Below are 22,990 nucleotides of genomic sequence, written 5' to 3' on the forward strand. Positions count from 1 at the left end.
AGACAATTGTGGTGCGTATCGGCCTGAGTGAATTGCTTAAATAAGCAAGCAAATGAGCTGACACCAAAATGCTGTGCAAACGGTAGTTGTTTGTTCTCCATGCGTAGACGGATCAACGAAATTAATGAGAAGGTAACAATCGAACTTGCCAAGTAGAAAAGCTCAGACAATATTCCTGAGTAAAAGGCGATTGTTTAGTTAGGCAGAGTTGGCCACTGTAAAGTTAGAACCGGGATGCCTAGAAGTTATTAACTTCTCCCTTGATTTCGTAGCATGTTGTTGAACAATGCTGTACAAACACAAAGCCTACCTTCACAAAATCTTTTTACTAGTTTTCAGCTATGTTTGCGATGAAATGGCAAAGTAATTGGCATAAATTATCATTCAACAATTATTTTGGAAAATATGATTCACAGCAAAATGTAGTCGTTGGACTACATTTCTTTCAACCAGTATTGTCCTTGTGACACAGTGCAATGTGACGGCTACCAATACACATTTACCATTTGCTTCGATTTTCAGACACACAAAGACACCATTATTCAAGTTTGGAAAGATGGCTGGAAGGCGGAGATGAACAATGTCACAGCAGCAGGATACTCGGTGTTGCTTTCTAGCTGCTGGTACTTGGATTACATTTCCTATGGGAGCGATTGGTACAAGTATTACGATTGTGATCCAACAGATTTCGGAGGTGAGTTTTTGGAATAAGGGTTTGCTGGATCCCCGTTGTCATTTCCTGTCTGACACTGATCTACTGTTTTCTCGATCGCTCGCTACAAGGTTCTCCCAAACAAATTGCCCGTGTTCAGGGAGGAGAAGCCTGTCTTTGGGGAGAGCATGTGGATGAAACAAACCTCTTTAGCCGAGCTTGGTGAGTCGAAAAATCTTTAAAATTTCGGGATTAGACACCTTGTAGAGGTTTGTCGTAAATTTGTCTTGGATATAGGTAGCACATATTTTTATACCTTAACGATTATGTGTTTTATCCTTGATAGCTTTTGCAAATTCTACGGGAGCGCGAAATTGCTCGCTCATAGTCAGTGAAAAAAGCAGATTGTTTTTACACGAAAGAAGATATTCTATTTTATTTTGCCTCAGTCCATAGCTGTTGCCCTTTTTAAATGCCCAAAGTCGGATTAGATGCATGCGTTTCATGCTCTGAGTGTACATGTCTGTATTCGCCAAGTTGTGTGGGTAAAGTTTCGCATTCTACTTGAACAGACTTAATTTTCACTCGATTTTTCGTTGAGGGGCAAATATTCGTGTAAATCTAAGCAGCCTGAAGGCCTCAAGCAAAGACAGGCCGCAATAACCATCTGATTTTGTGCACAGTTAGTTCGCTGGCTTTCGAGCGAATGTTTTACGAATTCATCTACGACAACACAGATCACATGCTTTTGTCCGTTTAAGATGGCTGGACGATCACTCAACGTTTGAGGATGTGTTCCTAAAGTCAAAAGTTTAATGATATCACTGAATCAGATGTTTGATGCAAGGAACGAGGTAGTAACAGAGATTAGTGAAGTAACCAAATACAGGAGTGTCGTTTTATACGTAAAAAAAACTGGCCGCTTCATCAAAGAAAACTGACTTCTCTTAGGGGCAATAGTGTTCGATTATGTACAGTATAACCAAATAAGGGAGGTTGTTTTATACGTAAAAAAACTGGCCGCTTCATCAAAGAAAACTGACTTCTCTTAGGGGCAATAGTGTTCGATTATGTACAGTAACAATCCACAAGACAGGGCTTAAGTAAAATTATATACATTTATTTGAAGAGTAGGCTGTTGTGAAAAAGGTCTTCAAAAATATATCGGGTCTGAGAGATTTTACGTGATTTTAAATGTACGCTTGAATAGAAATTACGAAAGAACACAGAAGTAAGTAGTTGGCACAACACAATACGCAATGCAGTCACGCGCGGAAAATGAGACGATAAACTTGGATAAGATACTATTACGGTTGCTTACGGTTTGAGCATCTGGGATCTCGTTCCTGGTTAGCGAAATGACCAACTCACGCAGATTTCAAAGAAAAAGGGTTCATGTCTGAATTTGTAAAATTAATTCATTGTCACAAAAAGACCCGTCCGAACCGGATGCAATACTGAGAAGAATTTATTCCACAGCTCATCCCTGAATGCATTCATGAGAATAAATTAACAATATACAGACTAGCCAACAAAATCCTGCGAAAACTGGATCAGTACCGGGACTTGCATTGAATACACCCACGGGAATACGAAAAACAAGCTTTGACTGACCTGATTCATTCAGTTGGAGAGAAAAAAGTAGGGAACTTTTCGTCGTTTGAGTCTCAGCTAAATGGACTTGTCCAAAAGAAGGGAGAATAACTATGCTTTTGAAACTGTCAAGACGCATGGATTTTGCGGGATTTTACCGCACGGGACCAACTTGGGATCAATCTGGGGATGTTTTCAAGATAAGAATAATGGAACGGGCATGGCCAGTTAGGAATCTGCAAATAACTTGTGGCATCGCTTAGTACATCTGACTTTTCCCCCGCGATTCGGATTGCCTCATAAGTTCATTTTTACGGTCTGCTCGAGAGGACACACTGACGAGAAAATCTCATGATCAGTGCAGAAAAGTTTCAGTTTACATTTAAAGCCTAGAAGAGGCAGAGTCAATTTTAAAATGTTCCATTTATGAGAAAAAGATGGTGGCTGTATAATGGGACCCAATGTACACTTTGTGACAAAGGCCACTCTGGACTGACATATCTCAGTAACCCTACATCTTTCCTCCAAAGGCCTCGGGGTGTGCCTGTAGCGGAGCGCCTCTGGTCAACAGGTACTCTTTCCAAAGGAGAATTTGCGCATAGGTTGGATGATCTTCGCTGCCAGATGGTCAAGTGAGTAAAAGTCTTACTGTTCACACAACTATTTGCATTGTGCAAGAAGAGAATATGTAAAATCTGGGGTCTGTAAGTTACACTACTTCTACTCATGATTCCATAAGTATATCCCGGTTTTTTATCCCGCCTAAAATATATGTACTCATTCGTTAGGTAATTCTTAAGTACTTTTGAACGAGTCAGAGTCTCCAGAAAGCCGTCATAAAATTGAGTACAGATCCTTTTTTTCTGAGAACACATCCCTAAAGTGTCTTTGCGTAACCCGACGGAAAAGCATTTTCATGCGAACTTTTGTACTTGAAGGAAAGTCCAAAAAGGCCCCACGAACCAGGTGCTCAAGTGGCCTGAATATCAGATTTGCGGATTTTAGTACGCCATCACATTCGTGCTGGGCGAAGTAAAAGGAAGTAGAGTCATTGAAGACTTCTCGAGTTTGACCGTGTAAAAAAATCCACAGAATCAAAGATAAATAGTATTGTTGCAGTCCAACCTACAGAAAGACGGATGAAACTCTTTGTGAACTGTGCAGTAACGTATCTAACATAGTCATGACACAATAAATTTCCTCCGTTCATTTTTCAGTCGTGGATGGCCAGCGGAGCCGGCGAATGGACCCGGATTTTGTCCTTTCTAATTCTTTTGTTTAGATGCTTTGGTGGTGATAAAAACGATTTATGTGGCCATTGATTTAAAGACAGTAAATATTTTTGCATAAAAAAGACTTCCTTTTGCGGAATAAAACAATAACATGTGCGGCTTGATAGTAAGTATTCCCAACTGTATGTTAAAGAACAACACATTATGGGTGAGCAAACCCGTGGGATTAAACCTTTCTGCGTGGCCTTCAAAATAACTTCACGGACTGTATCAGGCAATGTTTCGAAACCTTCTGTTCCGGTTAGTTAATGGCCTGACTGTATTTATTCTGAGTTTTGTTTAGTCCAGTTTAGTTAAACAACATGAGCGAGACCAGAAAATTGACCGAAGAGTAGATATAAACGACAGGCGGCATTAATTTATAGAATATACAGCCTAACTCACACTGAATCCGGGGCACATATCTCCAAGCGATGGTGAACGTACCATAAGTGAAGAACGGTGCAGTCATCCATCAACAACGCACCATAAACGATCAGTCAAATGAAAATTCTCAGTTGAGCACATTAATAAAACCCACGATCGCCCAACCACCGGAGCCGGTGAATCTAACCAAGAATAACATAAGACTGAAACTAAGTTGAGTGATCGCTTGTTCCTTGAGTTACCAAATATTTGGTCATAGAAATTAAGGGAGATTTTGTGTACGCTTGAGACGCTTCAACAAAGACAGTAAACTTAATATAGGCAGGGATATTTGAACGTAAAACGCAATATTCCGCACAGTATGGGTGAGAAAAGTCCGGCCTCCGGGTGTGGTTTTCCGTTTGAATAATAAAAAAAGCAACCCGAAAGTGGAACGTCAGTTTTTACCCCCAAATCATTAACCACTCCTTTCAATAGCAAGTAATTCATCAAAATGTAATTGCATCTACCAGTTGGAAATGCAGCACAATTCAGGAAAACTTGCCGTTCCTCCACAAACTACTTGAACAAATCGATCAACCATTTGAGCAGACAATCCGAAGTGAATGCTGGAATACATTAACATATCCTATACACAGTCATGTGAAAAAGACAGGACTTACTGCGTGAAATACAGAAAAATATCGTGTTACCTTTGGCTGGAGTCCCACTTCTTGTCTCTTCAAACACCCTGGCAACTCTGGCTGCCAGTTTCAAACTTCTATAGCCTTTAGAATTGTTTTTAAATAGCTGGCACTTAAGTCGACCCTTTGTTCACAAAAGGATGTCAGACAGACGTTTTGCACACCATTATCCACCAGACTGTACATTTTTTTTCCATTTCAGATGAAAGCCGAATTACGAGTTTTTAGTAACAACACTTAAGTTTCAACAAATAAACTCATTTGCATATCCATTTGGTTTTTACGAGAGATTCAACTGAACATGTCGTTTATGATATTCTTCAACTGAATGTGCGACACAAAGCCGCCTCCTATTTCACTTGGCACGATATTAGAGATATTGCAGTATATCTTCATAGAGGAAACTACTCATGAGGTTAATGAAAACTCTTTGACAGCCTACGACCGGTTTTGCCATCAGGTAGATACAGTTTCCCGGTCTCCGTCAAACTTATGTTCTACTTGAATCCAAAATGGACCGATTTTGACTGTGCTGCACAAAGGCCGCCGCATGTTTCACTTGGTACTCCAATCTGTCCTGTGTGTAGTAGGCTCGGAAACCTATGAGTTTCATCTAAGTGGTTTGTTTACCTTGACGACATCCATTCGGCGAACCTGGCTTGTCTGCTCTTGAGGCGCTTATTGTCGTCCCCTAGGTGATTATCCCCCGTCTTGAACTTACAGTTTTTTTCACTTTGGCTTACGACTCCATTTAAAGCTGAAATCGTACGTTTTTACCAAAGTGGTAGCAGGTTTGTCCGTATATCGTTCTATCCGATACCGTTGTGGCTTTCTGTCCTATATAAATGAAACAAAACCAGGTGAAAAATTCCTAGACGTGAAAGACCTTGGAACCAATGTTGCTCCCTCGAATATAGTCTACTTCTCCTTAGCAGCTTGATACCGAATTTTCATTACGTTACACCTGTGATGGTGCTGGAATAGGCATTCTGACTGTCAAAATTTGGGCCACTCTATCATACACACCACCATACACCACTCTATCTACACAGTCCCAAGTTGGATGTGGCTTGCGAGCTCTTTTGCCGGTAACCGCTCACGGCTTATCGTTTACCCACCAATATCCCTCCAGTTCGCTAAGGCCTGCTTGAAAGGCAATCGGGCAGGGATATATCCCATGCAATGACTCACCGGCAAGGTCTTTATTGATCAGTGAAATCAGTTTAGTTCTACGCTGCTGAACAGCACTGTGGTCTTCTTCCGAAAATTACCTCACCTTACTTACTTACCTTACCTTACTTTTGCGGGATATCACTTCATGAATGATGCAGACGAAGCCTTATTAGGGTGGACCGCACAGTCTTGTGCAAAATGTTTCCACAAAATAGTTCCCCTCCTTCCAATGCGTCAGTGATTTTAAGGGAACACGGCAAAAGTTCTGTTCAGACACAACGCACCATGCGGTTCTTTTGATAGCAACCACATGTCAAGATCCAAGCCTCTTTCCCCCGCAGTATTCCAACTTTGACTTGTAGAAAAAGCAAAGGTAATGCCTTGGTTTGATATAGCGAACGGATACCAGTTCACTAATGTAATATAATGATTATGGTCATTCAAAAGTGCCAAAAATCCGCATAATCCAACATATGTTTATACACCGGAAACCCTTCACTGTTTCGCACTTTGCTGGAAACATGAAAAACCAATGTTCTCTTTCTGCATTTCAAGATAAAGATCGTGCAACCAAAGGTCCTGAAACGTTGAGCACTTGAGTACTTGTTTTTTTGTTGTATTACAAAACTGGTTGAACCTCGTTCACTAGTTTCAATTCCATTTATTCAAAAGGCCTCTGACAAAACCCAGCTTGGTGTCTATCTGGCATATAGGCGAATCTGCGGTCCTGACTGTGTTTGATTCAGTGAAGAAAGCCATGGAAGCCATACGAATAACGGAAGTGTCGAACAAATTTATATAGTCCAAGGGTTACGTAAAAATCACATGTATCTACTCCTCAAAGAAAGGAAAGGGAGTCGATGGGATGAGTGACACACCGGTCAGTGGGTCATGGAAGTGTGTGACATCGAAGGCGTGCACTTTGTCGATGACATGACTGGTTTCGGCCAAATGTGACGCACGTGCGCTCGAGCTTGATTACTTGTCATCATCACTCAGAGACACAGGATTGTGTCCTCTTATTCTGCCGTATAGTTAATGTACGATGCTCTGGACGAGGGTACGAGCGAGTACACGCAAAAGGTAGGGCTAGACTTCGACCAATCGTACTTCAAACGGAACTTGATATTGGGACTACAACTGGAACCCAGGCCCAGAGTAGTTTTATCTGCAGAATACCCAAGCCTTCTGATAACTAGTTCATAAATTGAGACACCTCCGAATGGGAACCTTATGTAGGCGGGCTTTTTCCCAAGTTGGAGTTGTTTGGTCCTGTGCCTTATAAATAACAGCTTTGAATAGGAATATCTCACCATCCCAGCCAGCCCCTTCTTCCTCCTTAACTATTATGCCGCGGGTGATTTACACGTAATTTTTGCACTTAGTTACTGTTATCTTACAAATCTGTGATGTGTTCGCCAGGAACACTAGTCATCGAAAATACGCCCACTGTCGAATATTCTGTCAGTAGTCAGCGGACCTAGAGGATTTTAACTTGCTCGTTCACACTGAACAGCTAAGATTCACAGGTCTATTGCAGCAATCAAAGACGGATATGGTAAATCTCCTTTGTTTCAAGGTATTGAAGGTTATATGTATGATAGAGCGACACCAAGCGGAATCGATATTCGAAAAAAACTACCGCGCTAACTGATCACGAATGCCAGTAAGATCAAATACATTTTTCAGACCCTCAATGGCCCTTACCTGTTCAGATTTGCTGTACTGCTCCCCTTGGAGCCATCCATCACTCTGTTATAAACGGTAGCCTGGTGTGTCAAACTACCCCTATCTAGCTTACCATTACCCAGGAACTTGATGATCAAACAGGAATGACTGCACATGAGAGAATGCAACACCTATGAAAATGGTCACTATGAGATACTGTCAGTTGATTACAAGTACGTGACCATTCGGTACTTTGGTCAATAAATGAATGTCAATAGTTTTTAAACAACGATGCACGCGAACATCCGCAACGCAGTAAACAAGCACGGTGCGGATACCTCACATATGTGATCTACAGATTCCAATTCTCGGTTGCGTAGACACTGGTTGCTGGCTATAGGCCATCAGGTAATACTGTGTATAAATTGATTAGCACGCTTAAACAACATAACTATCAAGTTCACAGGATGTGGATACGCTGCTTTATCACGACATGTGTACTCTGTTCTGTCAATTGTTTGGTCCCAAAACCGGAACGGCAAACTTTAGGAGAAGAAACGTACGCGGTCGACGACAGAATAGATGTTCAGCATTCCTATCCTGATTGCCTAATTTTGGACGACGCGTGGGAACGATTTTCTGGGCGATTGCTTGATAGACAGTTACCCGTCGATGAGGAGAGCCATCCGGTGGCTACAATCAAACATGTGAAGATTACAATGCTTTCTGGCTGCAATGAAAAGAAAAAAGTCCTGTGGCCAACCAGTGGCGCAAATGAGTCATGTAAGTACTATGCTTTCCACATGGCTATTCGGACGCAATAAAGACGCTGTTTGTATCAGTAATGATACCATTTCAATCAAGTCGGAAGAGATCTGGGGCACTTTACACGCTCTGGAAACTGTCGCCCAACTGATTCGAAGAAACCAAGATGGCTTGGTCTGTATTGTTAAGAACTAATCCAGATCCTTTGCAAAATAGCGCGTTATCAGGGGTCAAGTAATCAGTGACAAGCCCCGATTCGGGTTTCGCGGTTTTCTCATCGATACATCAAGGCATTATTTGCCGTTACTGACTATTTTTCAGTTTCTAGTATGTTGTTTCATCCACCGTTAACCAAATTGCTCCTCGTAGGACGCCATGGCGATGGTAAAAATGAATGTTCTTCACTGGCACGTTGTTGATGATCAGTCGTTTCCCTTTGTATCACACCGGTTCCCTAGTTTATCAGGCAAGGTAAATCATCGTTGTTCCCGAGTCGATCCTGTCTATATCAGGGCTCCTTTGATCCGGTACATTATGTGTACAGCAGAGATGATGTCAATCAGATACTGGACTATGCCAGGAGACGTGGAATCCGTGTGATGCCGGAGTTTGATACACCAGGTGAGTGATTTATTCGCGATGTCGTTTAGCATTATTTAAAGACTAATGTGCAACAGTTGGAGGTATTTAGAGGCCGAAATTCCCACATACTGCAAAAAGAAGGCATGACTATTCATATTCGTTTGGAATTTGATGAAATCCAGGACTGTAGTAGATAGTCCCACTGGAAAAATAGATATTCAAGCCACTGTGCTTTCGTTTTGCGTCCGAAAACAATTAGAGAAATTTGATCTCAGTGCGCGACGTTCAGTGAAACCATGGAACTGTCTGTCTTGATAAAAGACTGTCTCAGTCATCACCTTGATGACTGAGTTCATGTGATCTACGTGTTTCTGTACTGTTCGCGCACTTGAAATTAATTGGGTAAAACTCTTTAACTACACTACTGAATACTGATTTTCTTCGACGGATCTGCTTTTGAAGTTAAAATATTCGCATGGTCTAGGAATTCATGAGGAATTCATTCGTAGTTTAGCAGGCCACCGATATGTTATTCCAGCGAAGTGTTACCCATGTACTTTCCGTGATTTATTGGGGTCAAAACCTGAAACAAAGGAGTGTACAACAATCTGAGGCGAAAAAAAAACAGTTTTGTGTTGGGTAAGAATCTCAACGAGACCTTCGGTCGACTGATTCAACTAAATGGACTTTGGTAAGTAAGCAGGTTATTTAGTTTCGTCTATCCCCGCAAATGACAAGATAATCTCTATTGAAAGTTAACGAAACTGCTCACACCATTATCAGTCTGTAAATAGACCAGAGGAATAATAACTTCATAAGATGAGCGAAACTAGCTTCCGCGATGTGGCATTCGTGGGGACAGTCAACACGTGATCATGTGACTGAAGGATGACTGGCGTTAAATGAGAGCTAATCACACTGCTAGTCAACCGCTAGTGGCCAAACGGTTAGTTGTCCAATCACTGGAATGTCACGGGTCTGAAACTTTCTGAATTTCGTGAGATGCGCAGTACCGATGATTCCCGTTAAAAATCAAAGAGCTGCACACACTGTTCGGCCTTTTAACACACGCCAGCTTCACTTTCAGTTGATAACAAGGCTTTTTGCACAAAACTTAACCAAACATTTTTAATGGAACTGAGAGTGTGATCCAGAAAAGCTCATTCATACAAAGGATTGCACATGTGTAGCTTTGATTATCGGCTTGGATCCCGTGGCATCAAGGACGCATTCTCTTCGTAATGCAGTGAAAGGGAACTAAGTTTGGTCCTTGGTTTAGGAAGCTGCTTATTTACTTGGACAAGTTTAAAGCTGATGGACAGGTAGCCTCAAAGCAGACAATGACTCCAGCTTTGTGCGCAAGTCGAAACGCATAGGACAACCAATGTCTTTTCACTATTACTTTGTCGAGAAACGTGTGAGGATCGGTCATAAATCAGCGAGCGTTTCGTCCTCAAGTGGAAGGATAAGATCTTACATGAGTTGTCTCCTCTTAGGGTAATCACTTGGAGAGAACTACCTATCCTCCGCGATGTAACATCTACTTCAAAACATCGAAAATATAATCTATCCTGGAGGCCTTCGTCTTCCGATGACCGATCTACTCAAGATTGTACTGATCGCTGGCCCGTGGAAATCCTGTTTGGAGTTTTGTTAATGAGTAACGTTCAGGAAACGATGCTCTAAAACTATAAAACATCTGCTGAAGTGGCAAGGATGTGCAATTAAAAACAATCGGAAATCCAAATTTGATAAAACGGGTGAAAGGTTTATTTTCAACTGAATGCATTCAAAAAATCTCCCTTGCCTATAGCGCATTTCGGGTTAGTTCACAGTCGAAAACGAAAACACCTATCGGTTTCTCTTCAAATGTGACTGGCGTTATGAAATTAAAACCAAACTTAATTAAGCAATCGAATGAGACCATAGCAATGATCAACTCTGTTGGACTTATTTTTTTCAAACGAAATATTATATATGAGACGACGTGGTTGGGATTATCTATAAATTTCACCTAATATTACAGGCCATACAAAATCCTGGGGTTTAGGCTACCCAAAACTGCTGACCCCGTGCTATTCGGGTGGATCTCCCGACGGTCAGCGCGGACCAATACATCCAGCACAACTCTATTCTTACAAGTTTTTAATTCACCTGTTCGAAGAAATCTCAACTGTTTTCCCGGAACAGTTGGTTCATCTCGGTGGAGACGAAGTGCCTTACGACTGTTGGTAAGTTCAATAAACGGTGATAAACCGGTAAGCACGTGATTTTTGTCTTTTACCCAGGTCATACTGGTGATAGCAGTCCAAAATAAGAATGGAAAAATGAGTAGAATACCTTTGGTGTGTCAACATTTTTCTCATCTGTGTTGGCTCATGTCCTGCCTGTGGCTTGTTTTTGTTCAGCCTATGCCTTCTAGTTTTATACTCTCTTATTACTTTTAACTGTCTTTCATGTGGTTTTGAGCTTGATTTTTCTAGAGTTCTTTCGTTCCCAAAGTTTGACAGGTTGGGTCGATTCCAAAATGTTTGTTTGTAGGACCATGGTTTGAGTACCAGGCCTTCATAAATTTACGTTCCTCGCTGTTCCTACTTCGGCTAGTAAATGAAAATGATCCCGGTCTACTGTCCATTCTGATTTCCATATACGGAAATGGATGGAATGTGATCAGACTTCTTAGCGGCAAGATAATATTCGTGTATTCTGGTAGATAGCTTCTTTATTATTTATCTCAGGCAGTAATTGCCCAATCCTCGCATTGAAGTTTGCATCTGACATTAGCTAACCCTTTGCAAGGTAATGAGAATCCGTTAAAAACATCGCGAAAGACGACCGTCAACTGATGCAAACTCGAAAGGCGTTGCAATGCAGCGTAAGCCCTCAGTGTGATCTGTGTTCATTCGATACTTCGCTCCTGTGTATCTATACAAGCTAGTGCAGTGCAATCACCCATAATACAGGGACCAACTCTTCAGTCTTCTCATGATCATTCGAAGTACGACTGAAGAAACTTGGATCACCTGGTTCAGATCTATTCAAGCCATTCATCAGGTTGGTGCAGATACTGTTCACGATACTGTTCTGGTTGTGACTGGGAACAATATATCTCACGGCGGAAACCCGCCAAAACCAGGGGTTCTCTTGGTCAATAAGTTTGTCAGTGTGCCTAGAAAAAATAACGTACGTACGCATTGTCGGAATGCTTCTCAAGGGGTTGGCCATCTGACACTAACGCCAAATTCCTGTGAGCGCCGTGAGCGCAGAGAATTGGAAGTGAAATGTAAAATAACGTTACTTCTTACGTAAAAGTCCGAATTCGTTTGATAATAATGGGCGTTCCCAATTTTACTCACAAGGTCGATGGAAACCCTGGGCAGATACCCAACGGTCTTGTTATTCTCGGAACTTGTCGGAGAGGCACGGTCCTTCAAATCGCCGACAGCCCTCTCTCCGACGTGAACACAAACTCAGACACCCATTCGCAAATAAGGTTGCAGTTGACGAGAAACACCAACGGAGTTTCCCTGAGTGACCCATTTATCATATTTATTCAGGTTAGTGTGCTGCACAAAGGCTGCCTCCTTTCGAACAATGTTCAAGATATCAATTATGTTCCGATGCTACTCGCGAATTCAAGGAAAACTCGGCAAATCTCCCCATGGGTTTTGCAATTTTTTACGACCCACCCGAAGGTTTTATCGACCTTTTGGGTATTGTTGAAACATACTTCGAAATTTCGAGTACTGGTTCAACCGAAAAACGAGAAGGCTTTTGTGCAGTGCATTTAAGAAAAGCATATTTTGGACGAAAGAATCAAGTCATTTTAAGCTGGGTCTCACGTCAACGTCAACACCAAACGAGTGCTTATCGCAATTCATGTGGATTGTTTACTGGCTTGAACTGACTCGTGCACGTCAGCCATTTATTACCAGGGACCAGAGGATGTCATTCGTTTTGAAAATGGTAATATTTTAGGGAGGGGCTATATTTCCTTCGTACTGTCGTCAGTTTGTAGAAGCGTGCTGAATGATGCCCGGGTCGAAAAGTGTTTAGTGAATTCTGCATTCTACACTTGTCAACTCCCGTTCTTCTCGTTGTATTCAGTAACTCTTCCATCTGGTGGGGAAGGGAAAGTCTCCGGATTTTGTCAGCCTGCCTCAAGAGTTACACGGAAGAGGAAACAAGACGAATGAACACACCATCTTAGATACACTTCACAAAAGTCCATCTGCTTGTTCTAATCGAGGATCTAAAATAGAGTGTATCTTGAAAACGGATCCTCAGCAGAGCGAACTTTTTGTTATGAGGAATTTGACCAAACAACGTCATAAGTAGATAACTGATTAATGCTATAAAAATAGTCATTTCTGTTCCCTTTCTGCTCAGGGCTTCAAATCCGGATATTCAGAAATTCATGGAACAGATGCATTTTGGCAAAAACTACAGTCTCCTACAAACTTACTACATGGAACAGATCATATCACTGATCAAAAAGATTAATCAACAGAAAACAGCGGTTGTGCCAGTTGTTTGGCAAGAGGTGTTTGATCAAGGGCTCCGGGTGAGTGAGTTATCCCCCACTTTCGTAGTCCAAACTGTCTCATATGTTACTAGGTAACTAGCCGATGGTTTGCACTATCGCGTGACCTTCAGCAGAAATTCAGTCAACGGACCCGGTGTTACTGTTGGTAGTGTGAGGGGATTTGGGATTTTTGTGAAGATTTCGTCCTGCAAGTGAAGCCAATCTATGCTGAAAAGCCGAGAAGCACTGTACAGCTGTTTCATCCTTATTGGGAATCATCAGCAGTGCGCATCTCACGAAACTCCAAAGTCTCGAACCCGCGACCTCCCGGCTAGTAGTTTGAACACGTAACCGTTCGGTCACGAGTGGCTGATCAGCAGTGTGATTAACTAGCACTTAGACGGGATATAGCGCCAGTCAACACGTGTGACCGCGTGATGTGGATCCCGTGATTGAAGGATGACCGGTGTTACTGTTCCGTGTTTGTACGGCAACTGTGATAACTTTGAAATATGTAGGTTGGTCTTAGAGTTGGGAAACTCATGCCAAATTGAGCATCCTTTAGTAAAAGCGGCGAATCTGATAAGGAGTTCTTCATCACTGCCTCAATGCCCTTAGTGGTGTTTTTGATAATTCGATTTCCACCCACCAAATATTGAATGTGTAAACACTCGTGCGACCAATTTCTAAACCGCTCACACAGAACTGAAGTCGTCATCTGATTTTGATCCGCCTTCTACGCAGATTTAAATGCAAAAAACACGTCTCACTTCAAGTACTCGTAAGTGGGAATACACTTCTTTCATTTGCAGCTTGAAACCTCTACTTGTCAGTTTGTTCTCTAAAATACCACACGTAGTTCCGGCGAACAACGACTGTACGGAACAAACACAACAAGCTCACGCATTCATGTGGTATCCTGATCGTCTACTTTACTCTTCAGACCCACAATGACACACTCATTCACGTGTGGAAGGGCGACTGGCAGTCCGAGGTCAAAAGGATCACAAGTGCAGGCTTCCCAGTGTTAGTATCGAGTTGCTGGTATCTGAGTCGTATATCTTATGGGGTCGACTGGCACCAATATTATCAATGTGATCCGACCGATTTTGGAGGTGAGATTTGACACTTACTTCTGTTCAGTTTCTTGTTTTCTTAAGGCGGTGTGATAATCCCTTTGAGGGAGGCCACTATGGGGAATGGACGTTTTCGCCCTTCCTGAGGTGAGTACATGCACTAGAACGTGGGGTGGCGTTAAGGAGTAAAGGCCTCTGTTCGAGTCAATCTCCCTTGCGGGTAATTAAGGCCTACAATGGTTGTTTACACCAGTTCTTTTCGGTTTGCATCCCAGCACTTAATATTATGTTGTCTATTGTCAGGTAATCCTGAAGAGGTTGCGCGCATTCAAGGCGGAGAGGCGTGCATGTGGGGAGAATATGTGGACGAAACGAACATATTTAGTCGGAGTTGGTAAGTTCAAAAACAATTAAAATGCGCAAACATGTGTGCTTGAATGTCTAGAACAACCTGGTCCTTGAACCAATTAATGTGCTGTAAGCGGAGTCGAACTGGGAAGCTACGAGATACATCCCAGCTCCTTTCCTTAGTAGGATGCAACACAGAATCGCCAGTGAAAGCCCCAGACATCCCGGTTTTCAAGGCAGCAATGGAATTTTCTAGAAAGAACACCTATATCTTGTCTTAAGATTAGTGAATTTTAGGCATGATCACGCATACGACCACCAGTGCCTCCGAACCGTGAGCGACGTAGACCAGCATCTGTGATATCGTAACCAGTTGAGAACATAAGCTGAAAGTATTTCCCCCCTGATGAACTGAAACGCCGCAAGCACAACAGCACCAGAATTCGGCCCAGTCTCACCTAGGATGCTAATAAGTGTATGGTGGGTACACTTAACCTGTTCAAGCGGCTGTCACTTCGAAATCAGCGAACAGAACAAGCACGATTAATACTTTGACGGAGATTTCGTCCTGTGAGTGAAGCCAATCTACGCTGAAAAGCCGGTCCTGTGAGGAAGCCAATCTACGCTGAAAAGCCGATAAGCATTGTACATCTGTCTCATCTTTATTGAGGATCATCAATAATTCGAAACCCACGAGAATCTAAGGAGTTCCGAACACGTGACCTCCCGGTTAGTAGTCTGAACATTTAACGATCTGGCCGCTGGCGGTTGAGTGCGATCCGTACTTAGACAGATCATGGTGTGTTCCTTGTACAACGAATGAAATAAAAAAAAATAAGGCTTCATTGCTGTTTGTGACTACTTCGAAAATTCTCTATTCTGAATCACTCGCACTATCAATACAGTATGCACGGAGTGCTCAGTTTCTGTTGTCAAGGCAGTACCTAGTGCAGGTGCCTTAAACCTTGTCAGTCAACCAGTTTTGCATTGTGTAAAGTGTTTATTACAGCAACCACTGTTTAAACATCGGGAAAGCAACAGAGAATAAAGTATGGGGGCTGTAGCCGTAATCATGGGGGAGGATGATGTCCTAACAATTTCTCAAACATTTCTACGTGTCATTTTCGCACTCAAGTTCCCAGAAACTCTTACCACTAGAATCGCAATCAGCGAAAACAAGTACCGTTTTTATTATTTATCTACTACTATCAACTCGTCAGTACTATGTTATTACTGTGATCCCTTCAACCTACTATTGTCGGCTCTATGAGTCTGAATGGTTGTCAGTAGTGCTCGTGTTAACGGATGCCTAAACGCGGTGGATTTTGTGTTGTTATAAAATAATCTATGTGAAAAACCGAACAAGTGGAACTATCGACTTTACAAGTTGTCATCCAATTTCTAACCAAACACTGACGCTGAAGACATGTCCATCTACGAAGAAATAAACTGACGAATTAACCGCATTTGACATTGAGCCCAGTCTCAGAAGTCTCATTTTCATTGTGCTCACTTCGAGTGCGCTAATCCGGATGAATAAACCGTTATCTATGATTCGGGTCCGACAAGCACGAGCAGCATCACAGTGCAAAAGAACGGCGACCTTGACGCTAAACCATTCAGTTTTCCAGCAACCTGTACATTCGCTAGCTTTAGCATTAACGCAAGGACCTGATGCAGCATATTTGGGTGGCGTAGGTGGCCATGTTGTGTAGACCTGTGTTGTTACCTTATAAAAGGATACAGCTACAACAAATGGGCGACTGACAAAGAATCTCAAGTTGACCGAAGTTAGATTTGGAACGGGCGCACCAGGGTTTGAGATCTGTTATTTATTTCATTGGACCGCATTGTGAGGCGGGCTGTGTAATGCCACTCTACAGCAGGACCCCACGTTTCAGTGCACCACTGAGACAGATATTGCAGTGACGCGATAATAGACGAATTGATCAACGAGCTCAATAAGACAGCGATTAGATGAGATTCATTCGTAATTCCCATTGAAGCTCGGGTGAAATAAAGATGAATTTTGTTTTTAGAGGCCAAATGATGACATTTTGATGCGATATGACCGTGGTGCTCGGGCAAAAGACGTGACCAGGTTTCTCATCCAGTTAGCGAAAGTCTGTATCCACATGTGTACTTCACGTGAAGCTCACTCACTACAAGTGCACACAGAAAAACAAAATGCATGCACTGCAGAAGTGAGCTTCGGTTCGAGATGATTTTGTCATTGTTTGTTATTTTGAATACTCAGTCTAACTTGTCAAATTTGTTTGAAATTTGCATTTCTCTGTCAGGCCTCGTGGAGTGGCTGTAGCTGAACGGCTCTGGTCCCATGGAAAGCTATCAGCGGTGGAATTCGCCGGAAGATTGAACGATATTCGTTGCCAAATGGTTCAGTGAGTACTAATCACATGGCCCCACTATGACAGATTAATAACTTTCGGGTAAATATGTTTTACGAATCAGAACTGATAGTAGGTAAACACAGCCTAGTCAACAGTCACCCACGGTTGGTCGATCTAGGAGGAGCAAACTTTTGTCACATTCCTAATACTGCTGAGGAACATCATTTTTATCCCTTTATAACACCGCATACCTCGAGTAGTTATTCCATCAAGGAGAAATCACGAGGAACTTTCTGTTACGAACCCAGGTAAGTTGCTCTGGCATGTGTTACAATCTAAAATGGAGGAATACAGCTACAAAATTGGTGAAATTTAACGGTGAAATTCCACTTTGAGATTTAGGTGGAGGCAGATATGCCATTTAAGGCATCACACCATTAATAGCCTCTCTTGAACCGTGAATTATCCGCTGAATCGTCTAAGAATCTGCCAAACATACCCCTGGGCAGACAACTCAAGGTTGGGAATTTGAAGCCGAGAAGTAGTTGAATGAAATCCCGACGAGCTTGCTCGGCTGTGAGATCATGAGGAAAATCTTCCAGCCGAACAGGTTGGATAGTTTGATCATCCAGATCTCAGGAAAAACATCGCGGTGCGTAATAACGAACTAATCTGTGACATAAAGGAGTGGGGCTTCTTCCCATTTATACATTCACTCCTCAAAGAAAGGGACATGTCGTCTAGATAAGATACAGAAGGCCTGCAACTGATTCAGTACTCATAGTGCCACCGAAATTCACACATTAACTTTTCTAACGTGGTCACGAAAGATTCAATGAGTCACCTGAGACATAGGTTTATTGTTGAAAATGCTAGAAATTGTTCAAGTGTTTTATAAGACAAACCTTGTGCTCGCTTATTGGTTCTGACTGAGGTGAAACAAATCCGAAGGCATACCTCCTCGACAAACCGACATTTATAGACAAAACGGCCATTTTGTAACAATTATTCACGTGTCGGTAAGGTGGAATAATGCAACACAAAATGTTCAGATACGACTGGTCGGCTGTTTCCCTAAGTGGATGGAAATCAGCTGATGCACTGATACCTTGTGATTCAGTCCTGCTCGTTTGTCGGATAGGTGGACCGGGAACACAATTGGATCGAGACTTGTAGCGAAAATTTCACTTACATCGTGCACAAAACTCCATGTGATGATCATAGATAGACATGCTAAGAATACATCAGTAACGACTAATCGCAATTTCCTTTTCAGTCGCGGATGGAATGCACAACCAGCAAATGGGCCAGGATTTTGTCCCATTTGAAGCTCACATGATCGCCTCAAGAAAATCCTTCCTTGATCAAATACTGGTACATACGATTTAACATTTTCAGTGTCATCCCAACAACAATAAATGATTTTGCACTTACATGCGAATGAGTTTCTACGTGTGAGAACAAAACCGAAAAATCTAAATTCCGAGTTAACCTCTTGTGTAATTGAAGGGGAAATGCACGTGACTACTGAGTAACAGGACTGTGCAGCAAGACTACGGAGAAGATAAGGTCAACAAAGGCTGAACAGTTTTCAGATTGGCCATTTCCATTGTTTCGGCGGAGCGACCTCAATCAGTGGTTCCCAGGGTTTGTATTTCAGCATACTACGAGCCAAATCGTATTCCCTTTGAGCCTGTCCGAATGGGGAATCAACAGTTAGGGGAAAAATAAGCTACGGTACTCAGATGGAAGAAATGCTGTCAATCGACTGCAGCCAACCAAAAATAGTCACCTTTCTTAACCAAGGTTAATTGTCGCAGCTGCGACAAACCTGCCACTAATAAAACCTAAGCAGTTATCTAAACTCAACCTAAGGAGTCAAGTAGGTTGGTTGTGATTTTTAGCTTCCAGTCATTCCGTTATGCAATATCTATCTGGACTTATATTTCGGGCCTATCATCTATAGCAATAAGGGTCCAAAGAAATGCAGATAACAAGAAGCAAGTTGGAGATGCTGAGGAACGTCGTCAATAATGTTGGGTGGAGAAAAATAAGCGTATTCCTATCTCAAAAATTTCAATGGGCCGTGGTGTCTCCAAGCAAAGACCACTCACGGGAAAAGAGTTAAAGTGGTCTTGGTTAGGTCAGTGGTACACATGCACTTCGCGACACACACAGGGATCTACAGTACCAAACATTATGGCCTACACACAAATACAAACCCAAAGAGAAAACTGAGGCCAGTCGTGTTTCCCGAAGCATAAGTTTAGTCCTATGTGTGATACACTCACTGTATACACAAAATTACACCGAGGGACCCATAGCGTAAGCAGACGATGGGAATTCCTGTTGGCTACCGGGTAAGGCCCGGCAAAGCGAATGCGATTGGCTCAGAAATGCGCAGTTGGTCGTTCCCTTACAATCACGGCCTAAAAAATCTATTAAAGCCATGGGCCCATCACCCATGATTGTGCAAGCCTCTATGGTGCAATTTTCTCGTTTGGTCACTCACATCCAACTGCCTACCCCTTCCCTGAGCTCTGTGAGGATGAAAAAGATGCCTTCTTTCTATATGATAACGCAAACCAATACGCGATGATGACATGAACAGTATCGACCCACAAGTTTGTGAACGATCGTCTCTATTGACGATACATCAAGTAGAAAAGTAAGTTAATATAATATACAGTGTTGCTATGCTATTGGTATACCTACTCAGTGGTGGGGAATTTCCATAGCTTGGTTGAGGAAATGTCAAAGTTTTCACGTGTCTCTTTTGCTGCCAAGGAGAGGAGGCTCTTAACCGAATGGCAATCGCCTCAGCTGTTTCGAACGTTCGTTGGAGAACAGTCTTTGGTCAGTCCTTTATTACTTGATTGGCTACCGTGGATGAGTCGATCGGGTCGAATGGCAACTCAGCTGTTTCGAACGTTCGTTGGAGAACAGTCTTTGGTCAGTCCTTTATTACTTGATTGGCTACCGTGGATGAGTCGATCGGGTCGATTCGGTGGTTTGTATCGATCAACATGTGAGGAAGGCGCTTGTCTGGCGTTTGGCTGCTCTGGTTTTCTGGAGAAGCGGTAAGTGCTCAAGCTCCAGTCAAGATGGACCTTCCCAACCCACCTATGATGACTGGACTTTGAAGGACAAACGGAAAGGTTGCTGGGGAAGATGGAGCACCTGCCGAAATATCTAATTGGGTGAAACCATAGAGGACGAAATTTTTCGCCTGATGGGCACAATCTGGGAAGTTGAAAATGCCCACAAGGGGTTCGGTGCCATAATTATACCAGTGTTCAAGAGAAGAGGAAGCCGACAGAAGACGGACAACCATCGAGGAACCAGTCATCTCAGCAGTGCAGACAAAACCTTCGCACACATCCTTCTAGAGAATACCCCTGAAGAACAATCTGGACTGCGAAGCTGACTTAGCCTTGCTTTTGCAGCGTGTTGAATGCAGTAAAAATGTCGGGAATGGAACCAACCATCATACGCCCTATTCGAGAAATTCACATAATCCCTTGACTGTGGATATTTAGGCATTCTGGGTCGCACTTCGAAAGCTCGAGGGCCCCGAGAAACTGCCAGCACTATCACATCTTTTTACCCCGGTAAGAGGACCCAAAGAGGGAACAAAATCCCCTTTCCCCGAAGTTGTGTATTGAACCTAACATCAGTGCAGAGGATCGCGGAGAAACTGCCAAAATGAGAGCAAGGGCAAATTTTTCCTCAGACAAATAATTTACAGCCTTCGAGTGAGCTTGTCTCCTAGTGTACGTATGTTGCCATTATGCTGAATATAGCTGACTGAGGACAAGAGTTTCACCTGCTGCTTCAAACAAAAACGCTTGAGGTAGTTGGTGACCTGATTAGCATCTGACCATATGGATCGCGATTTCTTAGATGGTTTATCTCGTTTCTGGAAGCGCCTGCGTCGGATCACGCGGTCATATCCGACCTCAGCTAAGTAAAAGCAGTGCCGTGATATAAAATTGATACCAATCAGTGCTAACGGCCCACGATATCCCGCCGCATCCGGAAAGTTCCCTACAAATAACCGTCTTGAATTCATGTGGTTCAAAGAACACATCGCCCCACTCTCCAGCAGATGTTGGTCAGACAGTGGCAGAAAATCCATCTTGACCAGAAAGAATGCTTCGTTGTATTCCATCCCAGCCTCAAAGAAACATGTCTTGAACTGAGGAAACTCTGTTTGAACAGAGCCAGCGGCGCGATAATGTGTTCCTGTTGGTATTAACATGTAGTGCCTCAGGAATCTGTTCCAATGTGCCAGCTATTTAATCGTACCATAGAAAAGTCCTGTATTGCCAATGAACATAGAATTGCCAGAATAACTCCCACACCCAAAGCTTGTCAACTTGTTGGTCTACCAAGTTCCGTCCCATTTCAAATGACAGCTTCATTGAAAACGTTAGAACAGTTACTGCTTGGCATTTAACAGCCGCCACTGAGCGCTTCCAGTGAAGTGCAGCAGGCGTACCAGGCGTGAAAACCTATCGCGGATGCAGTAACTTGTCACAAGCACGCAATCCTGAAGGCTTTAGATGTAACGGTAAATGCATCCAATTGAGCTTTATGGACTTTAGGAGTGCCTTCGACTCAATCGGCTGGGAACTTCCGCCTTAAAAACTTTCCGGAACGGAAAGTTCTGTCCCTCCCCCCATACAACTACTTTACCGACTGTTAGCAGCAAGTTCAGATTGGCGGAAAGTTATTGAAGACCTCTGCCGAAGGAACTGTTTTGTTTCTAAAACTATTAATTTGTTATTTTTTAATTCAATTGATTATTTACTTAATTAATTTAGTTCATTTAATTACTTTTCCAAACTTGATTAAGTGTACTTTAATGGCACATATGGACATTGTTGTTGGCAGAGCACGATTTACACTACCAGATGCCTCCTTATTCGAACAGGACACTAAAGTGCATAAAGAATGATTCAAAATGTCGCGCACAGCGAAGCCCACATAACTGCTAGCCTATCCAGCCTTGTGCACATAATTGGTCACCAGTGGCTTCGCAACTTAGTGAGAGTAACGCGATTACAACGTGTCCGTGACGAATTATTAGGTAGCAAATCAGAAACACTGGAATAGCAGATAAAGACTTCATGGTTGAATATCGTCAAACAAAGGTGGTAATCCTCATTGAAAAAACCTCTCCAGAAAAAAATTCGATGAGAAAGGGTCACGGCATGCAATGCAGAATAAATATTTAAAAAAAAACAGTCAAACGGAGTGTTGTGGGATATTCGCGCCTTCTTAGCTGGTATCAGCCTGATTCTTTGAGCACACACCTAGGAATCCTACAGTATGTGGGACGTGGCCGATATTAGTGGTGAGTAGGCTGTCGAGCTTAGCCAGACTGTTAGATTACAGCTTGTTTGCGCTGAGTTCTAGACTTGTGCTGAGTTAGACTCTTAAAGAAGGTTGGGTTTGACCAACGGATATACTACCCGCATATTACTGTTGATATTTCTGTCTTCATTAACAAGTTAAAAGCAGTAGCTGACTCAAAATACTTCACAATAACCAACTACAAAATGAATTCCAACATCTGGATCGAGAAACCAAAGGAGAAGCTGTATTGGGAGGTATGTTATCGTCCATCTCAGTGTATAGGTGAGATCGATTCTGACTAGCCAGAATGGAATATTAGATATAAATTGGATTTTTTCAAATAGTTCAAGTGTCTCGAACGTGTTCGAAACTGCGTTCTAGCTCTTGAGAGCGGTGGCTTTTCGCCATAGCCGCCCATAGGTCATGGGGTTTACGACACTCTTCCAGGGTTGAAGTCACTCTTAGGAATAACAGAGTGGTGAACTCTCTAGTAGGTAGCGGATAGCCTCTCCAGAGATTAAAATATCCTTTAGAAGGTCCACAGAGAATGCTGGC

General features: G+C 42.6%; 1 protein-coding gene across 1 annotated transcript in view; it reads left to right on the forward strand.

The window, feature by feature from the left end:
- T265_05296 (hypothetical protein) overlaps window positions 1-18,776 on the forward strand; it is a gene marked incomplete at both ends in the record, with an annotated part of 28,408 nt that extends 9,632 nt beyond the window's left edge. Inside the window, 14 exons of the mRNA XM_009170271.1 lie at window positions 523-694; window positions 784-874; window positions 2,776-2,877; window positions 7,894-8,210; window positions 8,254-8,366; window positions 8,409-8,519; window positions 8,562-8,663; window positions 8,705-8,813; window positions 10,801-11,005; window positions 13,164-13,338; window positions 14,243-14,414; window positions 14,679-14,769; window positions 17,024-17,125; window positions 18,351-18,776. Of these exons, the coding sequence (XP_009168535.1) occupies window positions 523-694; window positions 784-874; window positions 2,776-2,877; window positions 7,894-8,210; window positions 8,254-8,366; window positions 8,409-8,519; window positions 8,562-8,663; window positions 8,705-8,813; window positions 10,801-11,005; window positions 13,164-13,338; window positions 14,243-14,414; window positions 14,679-14,769; window positions 17,024-17,125; window positions 18,351-18,402 (1,914 nt within the window). The remainder of the gene's footprint in view (window positions 1-522; window positions 695-783; window positions 875-2,775; window positions 2,878-7,893; window positions 8,211-8,253; window positions 8,367-8,408; window positions 8,520-8,561; window positions 8,664-8,704; window positions 8,814-10,800; window positions 11,006-13,163; window positions 13,339-14,242; window positions 14,415-14,678; window positions 14,770-17,023; window positions 17,126-18,350) is intronic.
- Between the last annotated feature and the right edge of the window lie 4,214 nt (window positions 18,777-22,990).

Source organism: Opisthorchis viverrini (genome assembly GCF_000715545.1).
Source record: "Opisthorchis viverrini unplaced genomic scaffold opera_v5_99, whole genome shotgun sequence".
NCBI lineage: Eukaryota > Metazoa > Platyhelminthes > Trematoda > Opisthorchiida > Opisthorchiidae > Opisthorchis > Opisthorchis viverrini.